This window comes from Chenopodium album, chromosome 3 (genome assembly GCF_948465745.1).
Source record: "Chenopodium album chromosome 3, dcCheAlbu1.1, whole genome shotgun sequence".
Classification (NCBI taxonomy): Eukaryota; Viridiplantae; Streptophyta; class Magnoliopsida; order Caryophyllales; family Amaranthaceae; genus Chenopodium; species Chenopodium album.
The window spans coordinates 14,789,695-14,802,101 of record NC_137836.1 but is presented as its reverse complement, the minus strand read 5'-3'; the positions used below and the strand labels follow the sequence as shown (position 1 = coordinate 14,802,101).

The following is a 12,407-nucleotide window of genomic DNA, read 5'->3' as shown; positions in this document are numbered from 1 at the left end:
GAACCATCTACCGCCCACGTTCGGGGATATGCGAACCATCTACAACCCACGTTCGGGCACAAACGAACCATCTACAGCCCACGTTCGGGGACAAGCGAACCATCTACAGCCCACATTTGGGGACAAATGAACCATCTACAACCCACGTTCGAGGACAAGCAAACCATTTACGTCCCACATTCGAGGACAAGCGAACCATCTAAAACCCACGTTCGGGGACAATCAAACCAACTACAGTCCACGTTCGGGGACAATCAAACCATATAGCGCAAGGTTCTCGATGATATACAGAGACTTGTAATCTTATTATCAGACAAGTTTCTCCTCAAGCATGGAAAATAGTCGATCGTTGCCACCTCTCAAAACGAAGAAGTCAACGATTATATCATCTATCGACTTTCCTCAAGCATGGAAAGTATCTCAACAAACATCATCCGGTGGATTTCTTCAAGCATAGAAAACAACCAAATTTATTTGCCACCGATACACCGGTGTTAGATACTATCGAACATATTTGTCACCGATACACTGGTGTCAGATACGCATTCTATCCCTTTATTCTTTTATATGTAGAAATAACGCTTTTCTGCATGTATGGACGTATACAGAGTGATTAAGGATCGCAAAACGTCTTAAATCATTCTCCGTCCCTATCGACTACTTTGACTATCGTTTTCAAAACTGACGTTTCTACAGACTCAGTCAAAGTGGGGGCTTCTGTATAAACCTAAAAATGTCTCCCTAAAACCAAACCCGATGATGAACAACCTTTCATCGCCATTATTGGTCGGGTTGAGTATTTAATCTTTAGAGTGCTTAAATCCATATTCAATCCCAATACCATAAACGAACCCAATTCCTAGCCCATTTCTAAAAACCATAACTTATTTTCCTCTTTTCGTGCCTTCAAACCCAAAATAATTCATTTCGTGTCCCTTAAAATCATTCATTTCGTGTCATTTTTATAAAAGCGTTTAGACCAGTTTATTTTGGTCAAAAATATGGGTCCAATGATTGAATAGTTGGATGGGGGCTTGAAATTAGATTTTCAATTATATTATGATATATTATAAGCCCAAATCTGAGTTATAAGTTGTGGCCAAAATATTAAACTGAGCCCAAACCGAACCTAAGCCCACCTTACCTACGACCCAATGATCATGTGGAGAGTTCAAAAGCTTTAATACCATTCCTAAACCAATTAGGATTAATTGAAAGCTTTTATAAGTTTCTAAAAGATCTTAATTATCCTTTTTGAAAAGATAAGATTAAAGAGTTTGAAATTGAATGAAACTTTTCTTTTTGAAAGTCCTATTTCTATTTAAGTTAAAATACGTTCAAAGATAGTCATATATTATTTTGTGCCTCATATTTTTCATCCAAATCTTAGATGGTTGGATAGCTCTTGAAATTATCTTTTTAATGATATATTATAATATTAGTTCCTAGTTATAACGGAAAAGATATGAATGAAATACCAAACTCTATCCAAAACTGATACCGTCCCACTATTTCGGCCATATATTTTATTATACAAAATATTTTGATCTGATTCTAATTATGTTAGAAATTAGAAATCAACAGCTTTCCAACGACATATTATTTATTTTATTCCGATTTCTAGATAAAAAGATATGATAAAAAACAAAAACCGCAAAAACTATATCTATCGCAAGAGTTTTATTCCGATTCGAATTCGATCTTTTTTCTTAATTCTTCGACCCTTATTTTTTCATTATAGATAGAGGTAATATCACTCATTTTTTTTTATCATCAACAATCTTGATCACAAAATCATTCTCTTTTCCTTCTTTAGCCTAAACACTAGCCTCCCTATTCTCTCATAATACTTCCACTAAGCATTTCAAGGAGTCCATACAACTAACACCCAAAGTTATCCCTTTATTCGTGGCTGCCTTAAATGATCTGTGAACGGTTTACAAGTTCGTTAAAAACTTGTTGGCGGCTCCCTAATTTCCCTGTCCCTAATCGTATACATCAATTCCCACTTCCTATGAGTGCCAAGCATATTCACACATGCTTTAACGTAAGCGCACTTCAAACAACGCCTACATGAAGCCGTGAAGATAGTGGAATTATTACCCACATATTGGGGGTAATTGTTACATTGGAGAGAGGATGGACAGCTAGAGATGACAATGGATCAGATTCGGATCGGGTGGAGTTTCACCCACTACCATTCATTATTCCAATTACTCCATCCACATCTATTCGCCACCCGCTTTACCCATCATCTATATATTTCCATCTATCATCCGCGGATGAAACGGGTGGAGTGGAGGACTAATGGATGAGTATTCAATGCAACAAATAATCCACATAATTTTTTTATTTTTTATTTATTATTTTTTGTTTTAATAGAAAAAGATACAATAACAACATAATGATGTTTGAAAAAAAATCAATTTGCAAGTAAAAAGTATGTAATTTTCTTGCACATTTCTTATTTTATTATTAAAACTCTTTGATAAGAAAAATAATACATGTGAAACGGGTGGGTAGATGGTTAGCAGGAAAAGTAGAGCATCATCAGATCAGATCCATCATCTGCTCCATTCGTCACCGCTTCTCATCCATTTAATTTGGATTTTCATCCATTAACTTAAAGCGGGTGGATTGGGTTGGCCGATAGTCATATAATATTGCCATTTGTAGGGCAACTATTATCCTCATTATGAGGATAATGATTCATCCCCCCCTCTCTTTTTCTCATGTCACAAATACCTTATTTCATTGATTAATACTTTATCTCCTTACAACACCACCTTTATTTAATTATGTTTTTCTTAGCTTGACTTTTATCACCCCTTTATTTATCACCCCCAATCCAAGCATCTCTTAACAAGTAAAAATTATATATATATATATATATATATATATATATATATATATATATATATATATATATATATATATATATATATATATATATATATATATATATATATATTATAAACAATTCAGTGACATATTATATAATGATATTATTAATTCATTTTATGATAATAGCAAAAAAGTTATTTAACCTAGAGTATGTGAATAATAATGCATAGTCCAAGTGACTCAAATATTATAAGTTGGAGGGAGTGCACATTTTAAGAAATAAAACATTTCTCTTTCGAAATGGAATCTAACCTAAATTCATGTGACCTTATAAATAAGAGACCTAAACTTGATTTGAAACTGACATAAAATAAATTGAAATTGAGTACATGGATTTTTTTTTTTTAAAATAATTTTGGTTCCTCCTTTTTTTTTCAAAAAGAAAATGATAAAATTGGTTTCAACACCCTGAAATATATAGCTTGGGTGAAGCAAACACTTCAAACTTTGACTAGTAGTAAGAACACCATCAATTATTGATTTGGGTGCAATCAATTCCATTATTAGGTATTTTGGGATTTGAAATAAGAGATTTATAGTCAATCGAGAGTAATTAATGGCATGCATTACACCCTAATTAATAGTTAAGTTCAGGGTGTTGGCTGCACTCAAATTACTATACATTGTAATATTTCTATTTTAATGTGGGACAAAGGAGAAACTATATTATGTTGAAGCACAGCTTATTTGGATTTCTTTATCAAAACTCCAAAACTCTATTCTTTTTAAAGACAACTTATTTGGACTTCTTTATTAAAACTCAAACATGTACTCCCTCCGTTTCTAAATTTTTGCCACATTGATAATATTTGGACCATATATTCTCATTGATCTATATGAAATATTATAATTATATGGGATCTTGTTGGATTCGTCTTATTGCATATTTTTTAAAATATCAAGATTTTATCAATTTTACAGGTATAGAAATGGAGGTGTATACATCCACTGTCCAAGAATAATTGACATAATTAAATTTTGCACACATGCCGATGCACTAATTTGATCTTATTTTTATGTAACTAAATGTTAATGAATCCACTGACACCCCACTTGTAAACACCTAAATCACCAACCTGCAACCCCCTCACGAACCCACTGATATCCCACCCATAACCCCCCTAAATCTCTAACCCGCAACCCATCTCGTTGAACACGACACGAAAAGGAGTAGGGGTTAGGTAGGATCTGCTAACAGAGGAAGAAGTGAGGTTTGGGTACGTTTGGCATTGAGGGCTAAGTGGGGGTTCGCCGGCTAAGGTGGGGTTTGTGTTGGGGGGAGGGGGGTTAGCTGGTTTATTTTTTTTGGATAAAAGTTAATTAGATCAATTAGGTTCTAATTAAGATTAGTTTTTTTTTTTAAAAAAAAATAGACTTAATTTATTATTATTATTATTATTATTATTATTATTATTATTATTATTATTATTATTATTATTATTATTATTATTATTATTATTATTATTATTATTATTATTATTATTATTATTAACTAGAATAATTAGGATTATAAATTATTGGAAAATTCTACATGGTGGCCTCCAAGTTTCAATTTATCTACGTGGAAGACACACTTTTTTCCAATTCTCTCAAGTGACACCCAAATTTTGAAAAATTATGTATAGTGCCCTTTTTTGGGTTTTATGGCTAACCTTTTGATTTTTTTGGTTAACCAGAATTATTTTTTTTTTTTAAAAAAAAAACAAATTCTTCAAAAAAAAATAAAAAAAATGTTAAAAAATAAAAAAAAATCACAGCCCCCAACCTACGACCACCCTCCCCACCACCAGCCCTAGCCACCGCCCCACTGCCACCATCAGCCGCGCAGCGTCAGTCGCCGTTCATACCCCAACCCCATTCCGTCGCAACTAAATCACCCCCAACCCCCTCCCGTGTCTCCACTAAACCACCACAACCAATCAATCATTACCGGATTTTCACCCTAACCAACCCCAAAACCCCTTCGAAACCCCACCAACCCTAAGCCTTTTCGAAACCCCACCAACCCAGATCCCAAGAAACATAGTAGTTGAAGGTAAGGGGGTCGTAATTGGGAGGAAGAAGGGTAAGGGCGCCGGGATTGAGACGGAGAAGGAGTTTCGAGGGTGGAGGGATGGTTTTTCTGGGTTTTCGTGGGGAATGGAAAGGGGTTGGTGGTCCGATTCGTGGGGTAAGGAGGGTAGGGGACGCTGCGCTGGGGAGGGGGAGTCTGGGCGGCAAGTGGCGCGGCGCAACTAGGGGAGTCAGGGCGTCAGGCAGAAAAGCCAGTGGAGATGGGGTGGCGGGGAGGGTGGCATGGGCTGGTGGGGTTGTTTTTCAACTTTTTTATTTTATTTTTTTTTGTAAACATTTTATATTATTTTATTTTTATTTGTATTTTTTTTGGACCAATCACAGGCTGCCACATGTCAGGTTAACCATTTTTTTTTTATATAAAAGTTAGCCATAAAACCCAAAAAAGGGAACTATACATAATTTTTCAAAACCATAGTGTCAATTGAGAGAGTTGGAAAAAAGTGTGTCTTCCACGTAGACAAATTGAAACTTGGAGGCCACCATGTAGAATTTCCATATATTTTGTACGTAACCTATCATTGCAAGTCACATACAATTTATGTCTTGTGATAAAAATACGTATCAAATTATCTAGTTCATGTATAATTCAAAGTTTTTCTTATTTAAAAGGAAAAATTAGAAAAAAATAATCCCAACTTTCTTCAATTTTCGTAGAATATAATCCCAACTTTAATTTATTCTGGAATAATCCGAACTTTAGGGGGTCTTCTTTTTCTTCAATCCCAAACACCGGTTACTGGTTGAATGGGTTTCCGGTTTTTTTTTTTTAATTTAAAGTGACACGTGTCACGCGTTAATTGGTTAAAAAAATATAAAAACAAAAAAATTAAAAAAAAAACAAAATTAAAAAAAATCAGCAAAACCCCAAATCCGGCCACCCTGCGCTGGTGATTCGAGCCATCTCCGGCGGCTGCTGCTACTCCCCTCCCCTACCCAAACCCCGACGCAGGTTTCCCCCCTCCCCTGGGCCAGTTTCCCCCTCCCCCAACGCTGGTGATGCGACCCAATCTCCTCCTCTCCATTTCCGCCGCCACCACCAATCGCAACTCCTTTTCCAGCCACCACAAGCACTCGAAACTTCCTTTAAATGTCTCCCCAACTCCCGAAAACCTCTAAACACCCTTCCCCCACCATCGAAAATCCTAGCCGCTAGGGTTTTCGACGGTGAGGAAGTGGTTGTTTGGGGTTTTCGGGAGGGATTTCGAATGGAAAAGGAGGAGATTGGGGGTGGAGGTGGGTCGAAACGCCGGCACAGAGGGTTTGGGGGGAAAGGGGCGCACATTTTGGGCAGGGGAAGGGAGGGGTTGGCGCGGCTGGCGGTGGCAGTTGGTGGTGGTGGTGGGGGTTACGGTGGCAGGCAGGGTATTAAGGGTTTTTTGGTTTTTTTTTTTTAATTTTTTTTTTTTAAATTAAATTATTTGTTTTTGGACCAATTGCAGTTTGACACGTGGCACATAACCTATTACAGCAGGTCATTGACTTTCGTTGACCGGTTTGGGATTGAAGAAAAAGAAGACCCCCCAAAGTTCGGATTATTCCAGAATAAATGAAAGTTGGGATTATTCTACGAAAATTGAAGAAAGTTGGGATTATTTTTTCTAATTTTTCCTATTTAAAAAAGGTTACCAAAAATTTGTATTATTCTTGTGAATTTTATTATGAAACATTACATAAATTCTTATCTAACAACATATTTTATGATAAAGTATATGTTGTAATTATGTTTATAAAAAAAACTATAGTAGAAGTTAATAAATAAATAGTGAAAAATGTCCAACGTCTCAGTTATTCTTGGACAGAGTGAGTACATTTTAAGACACATCTCAAAGGCCGTAAAAAGTCAAATGGGATACAAAATAGGACAAAGGGAATGACAATTATGCTTTTGATATCATGATAATTTCTTTGGTTTAAATAGAGTGATGTCCCACAATATTGTTAAAATAAAAATGAATTCCCTTTATAAGTCGGTTTAAAAACAAATTCTCCAAATATTGTCCACTTAAGATTGACATTGTTTGCCAAATTTTTTTGATTTGGTTCAGCTTAAAGCCGCTAATGGAGACAACGATTTACCGGTTTCAGGAAAGAGACGACCTTTTTCTATTAACAACTCTCTTTTCCTCTTTACGTTGTATAAGGTAAGTACAAAAGAAAAGAGAGTTATCATCAATCATCAATATACCTATACTAAAGGCGAAACCAGAAATGACACTTGTCATAACCTGGTTAAAATTTTTCCCACCAAAAGGTCTTTTTTTTTTTTTTGGGCCAAAGCTTCTTAGAGAAGTATTTCATTTAATACTTACTTTACAATAATATTTCTTTTCTATTTGGCATGTATATTCTTTTTTACACATTCAACAAAGATTTATATATTTATTTATTTTATGACGGGAACAAAGTCATGTAATACAATAATGCAATATTATCTATAACTTTGTAATGTAATCCATAGTTATTTTTATTAGTCTTGCATGCATTTCTTCCTCTGTTTTCTTTAAAGATTCAAAAAAATTGTAATTACAGAACTTTCATCCTATTTTGCAATTTAATATTATTTTTTATAGTAAAATAATTGTATTAAACTAATGATAAATATTGAAATTACCATGCATGGCGCGGGATCTAAACTAGTTAATAGTGAAAGGCAGTCTCTTTTCCTCCTTACTTAATTAACAATACCTTGTCCACCAGAATGTAAGAGAGCGCAAAGCTGCTAACATTAATATTGCTAAGTTCAAAGAGACTAACTTTCAGTAATAACCGGTCTTTTTGCCTCTTTTTTTTTTTAAAAAAAAAATACAAAATCAATAATATTGTTAGCGGTTTTAATATAAAATCGTCGACTACATTACCAGTTTTAAGCCAAACAAAATACCAATCATACATGAACGGTATTTTGAGAATTTGTGTTTAAATTGGTACATAATGGGTTTTTTTTAACAATATTGATGGTAATCGCTCGGTTATACATTAAACAAAAGCAATTACAAGTGGAATATATCACCACTTGTAATGGTGATATATATATATATATATATATATATATATATATATATATATATATATATATTATATCCTCTATTTAGTTTTTTTTTTTTTCTCTAAATTTTACTTTTTATAATAGCGAAAACTCAATTTGTTTTTCAACGGAAACAAATTAATTTTAACTCACATATTATGGGTTACTAGGTTAGATCCAGTGTCATGCACGGTGACCTATAAATATATATAATTATAGATTATTGATTGAAAAATATAGGCATAAAATCTTACTAATATTTTTTCTTATTCTAAAAGGATCACAAATTATTTTAAAATTTTGATTTTTGGTTAATACCAAATTTATTTAGAAAGATTTGTAACGTATTTTTTATTTTAAATATAATTATTACTACGTCTTAATATGGAATATGTATAAAAAAAATATTATTTTTATAAGAGATTTGTTTCCTTAATTAATATACTTTTACAAAAAAAATCAATAATCAAAAATCAATAATCAATAATCAATAATATATACTAAAAGACATACCAGCAATGACACGTGTCATCGTTTGGTGTGTCCTAAAAAATATACTACGTATATTTTTTTTTATTTCTTTGATCTTATTTTAAATAAAGTTTAAATGAGGTAAAAAAAAAAAATTATCTATGTAAGTAACTTTAATTGTAAAAAATTAATTATCATCTAGATTTTCAATTATAGAAAGAATAAATAAACAATAATTTTTTTAGGAAAAAAAAATATCATATAGATTATCAACATAAGATTTTCATTACTTATTTTTGTCAAGCAACTTATCTTGATAATCAATATCTATGTAAAAATATCAATAAATAACTGTATAACTTATTGATTGATAACTCTAAATTATTATATAATGTATATATAGTGCCAAAATATAATTTCAAATACATTGATATTTGAATTAGATAGTAGGAGAAAAGTTGAATAAGAAATAAGATGTTATTGGAATAATGATTAGAATAATATTATTTTATGTTGGATGGTTTTGAATGAAATAATAGGGTGATCTTACTTATGTGCAAAAAGAAAATTTATTCACAGGGTTAGTACATAGCTTTAAAAATTTTCATTTAGTTAATAAGAAAAATAACACTATTACATTACCACATATATAGAAATACAAAAAATAATCATATGCTCAACTGTTTAACTTTAAAATACATATTTAGCAAATCGGTTTTTTCATGAATATGTTTCATTTTAATAAATATTTCGATAATTTAGTTCATTTTTTTGACAATAATACTAAAATTAACCGTGCATGGCACGGGATCTAATCTAGTTATAACTAAAGTCACACCATAAAATGACATGTGTGATTGTTGGTATGTCTTTTAGTATATTATTATTATTATTATTATTATTATTATTATTATTATTATTATTATTATTATTATTATTATTATTATTATTATTATTATTATTATTATTATTATTATTATTATTATTATTATTATTATTATTATTATTATTATTATTATTATCATCTCAAAAACAAAAAGCCATAAAACCTACAATAAATTAGTGGGAAGCCGAGATACAATCTGGGCCCCCACTCCTCTAGCTATAGCAAAGCCTACCCTAGTAAAAATATGAGCTACAGCAGGTGCTCCAATGCCTTGCGTCGTCGAGAACCTCTGAATTCGCTTAAGCAACGCAACAACCTCCTTCTCTAATTCACCAAACGAAGAAAAGGAGAAGGGAATGAACCCATATCCAATCGCCTGACAACGAGCCTCATACTTAACCCGCTTCCGATGAGCTGCATCAGCCGCAACCCGTCCAAGAATAAAGTCAGATAGCCCTGACTGTGTCAAAGGAGAAGATCCTGTCAAATCTACACAGACATCGCGACCACGATCCCAAGAATAAAGTAACACATCAGCAGGTCTGAATTATTATTATTATTATTGATGATTAATTGATTATTGATTATACATATATATATATATATATATATATATATATATATATATATATATATATATATATATATATATAGTTAGTTAGAGATCATTTTGCATTTTTGCTCCGTTTTGTTTTAGTTTTTGTTTTGGATGCAAGTGAGTTACGTACAAAACAAAAAGGATTGCATTTACAATAATTTTTGCTTGTCCTGTGATTCAATTTGTATATTTTTTTTTTCTTTCTTTCTTTTTTAATCTGCAAGTGATGTCTTACCACCAACCAAAGCAAAGTAACGAGGCATCACATTCCAGTAAAACGACAGAAGCAAAATATGTACAACAAATCTATCCGTAGTAACTAAAACATATAAATAATGTTACAAGTCTTACAACTAGGTTTTGTACTGTTCATGTGCATCTTTTTGCTAGCAAAAAGGCCTCATTTTATAATTTTGTTTTCAATAAAGAGCATCAATTTAGGAATGAATTATGAGGCTTCTTATAGAATATAGAGAAACATACAAAGAAGACAAGTAAAGGTAAACAAAACAACTCTATATATAAGCTGTAATGAATGAGTTAATGACATAGATTATTCTTACAATAATTACACTAAAACTTTGAATCTCCATCAATTGCCATTTTGCCAAAAAATTTCGTTACAACAAGAATGGCTAGCAAGGCGTTAGTGGCATGCCAATCTTCAACTCTCGTGTCGAATAGGCCCTTTACCAACCCATTACCAATTGGGCTGATCCCACAATCTTCTGTTGTATCCGCTACACCATCAAACAAACCTTCAAGGTCATCTATGATGGTGCGAGCCCAACAGGCAGGTGGTCAGCCAACTGACCCTGTCCATCCCGTGACAGGTTCACCATTCCACAAAAAAGTCGCCCTCCTTGAAACCTCTCCTTACGGTAAATGTTACACTTATATCACTTTTTTCCTTGTTACATACTAATACATACAATACGTACGTACGTAGCATACTTAATTAGAGTAACACATATAGACACGAGCATAAACAAACTCTAGTACACTTTCATAAATGTTGTAGAAACTCTAGTACCACATTTTCTACAGCATATTTTCTACAACATGCTTTGAAAAAAAAATTTTAACAGGTGTGCTTTAAAAAAATTTATAAGATGGTTTTCAACAAAATTTGGTTTTTATAAAATGGTTTTCAATAAATTTTCCTTAAATTTATTACATTTTCTCTTGAAGAGTAAACCAAAATGTTTTCCAATCATATACCTAGTTATATATATGCATAATGCATTAAAGCGTAGACGTAATACTTGTAAGTTGTAACATGTTTGCAGTACGAACTCCCTGGAACACAACAGAGGACGAGCACGAAATCAGGATGTGGTTTGACATGCCGGGGACTAATGCAGAAAACATCGAAGTGGACGTCGTGGATAACTTGCTAGTGATCAAGGGAGAAGGTGGAATTGATGCATTTGGGAAGAAAATCTTTAGCCCCTATGATAGCAGGGTTCAATTGCCTCCTAATTCTTGGAAGGAAGAGATCACTGCTGCATTTAAAAATGGTGTTCTCTACATTACCGTGCCAAAGATTACCAAATTCGAGCACAAAATTATCCAAATTCCAGTTCGATCCGCTTAATTACAAATGAACCGTCACTCTTACTCCGTAGTAGATGTGTGTTATATTTACATACTATGAAAATAAGCTCTGTTTGCAATATGTTCAAATGGAATGACCCATATGTTGTAATGAAACACTTATATACCATATATTATGTATATTCCTTATTATTTAAAGAGTATTTACCTTTGATTTTATTTATTTTTTTCGTTAATTGTATCTGTTAGTTGAAACAAACACTACAAGTGGGGTGAATTGTACATAGTTGAGTTTCTAGTGACTACTTTTGCAAAATATAAAACAGAATATAAAGGAACTTTGCAATGCACACAGGATTTTACGAGGAAACCTACCAGAGCCCAACTGGAAGTAAAACCTCGACCCTTCTAAGGGATTTCCAAATTAAATTAATTCACTATAATAAGGCAAATACCAAGTTACAAACCTATTATAAAACAGACCTTACTCACAAGTTCTAAATTGAACTTGCTACACAGTAGGAACCTATCACTAGTAGAATAAATGTAATGTCAAGCGGTTCAAACCCCCTAATGGGAAGCGGTTTTGAACCGCATGGGATTAGGGGGCTTGCCATTTGCCATTTAAATAGCAAGCGGTTCAGAACCGCTAGCCATTACTAGAGAAAGGGCAGCGGTTTTGGCGCCAAACCGCTGCCCAATATGGGTATTAAAATTAAAAAAAAAACAAATTATTTTTTTTTGGATTTTTCACATAAATTGATACACAAATCAAATATATGTAAAAGCATTAATAATTTTATTAATTATTTGTTCTAATATTACATTTACATAAAAAAAATTAATACAAGTATCACCACCAGCCACGAGCACCAACACCATCTCATGTT

General features: G+C 32.7%; 1 protein-coding gene across 1 annotated transcript; it reads left to right on the top strand.

Moving 5' to 3' along the window:
* The first annotated feature begins 10,531 nt into the window (after positions 1-10,531).
* On the top strand, positions 10,532-11,794 carry LOC145611943 (small heat shock protein, chloroplastic-like). Its single transcript, XM_081667331.1, has 2 exons — positions 10,532-10,841; positions 11,250-11,794. Exons 1-2 carry the CDS (start codon positions 10,592-10,594, stop codon positions 11,555-11,557), a joined length of 558 nt encoding a protein of 185 aa, XP_081523457.1. The 5' UTR covers positions 10,532-10,591; the 3' UTR covers positions 11,558-11,794.
* The last annotated feature ends 613 nt before the right edge of the window (positions 11,795-12,407 follow it).

Coding starts and splice junctions, on each gene's coding strand:
- LOC145611943 (XM_081667331.1), top strand. CDS start 10,592: ATGGCTAGCAAGGCGTTAGTGGCATGCCAATCTTCAACTCTCGTGTCG. Junction 10,842..11,249: donor CCTTGAAACCTCTCCTTACG/GTAAATGTTACA, acceptor ACATGTTTGCAG/TACGAACTCCCTGGAACACA.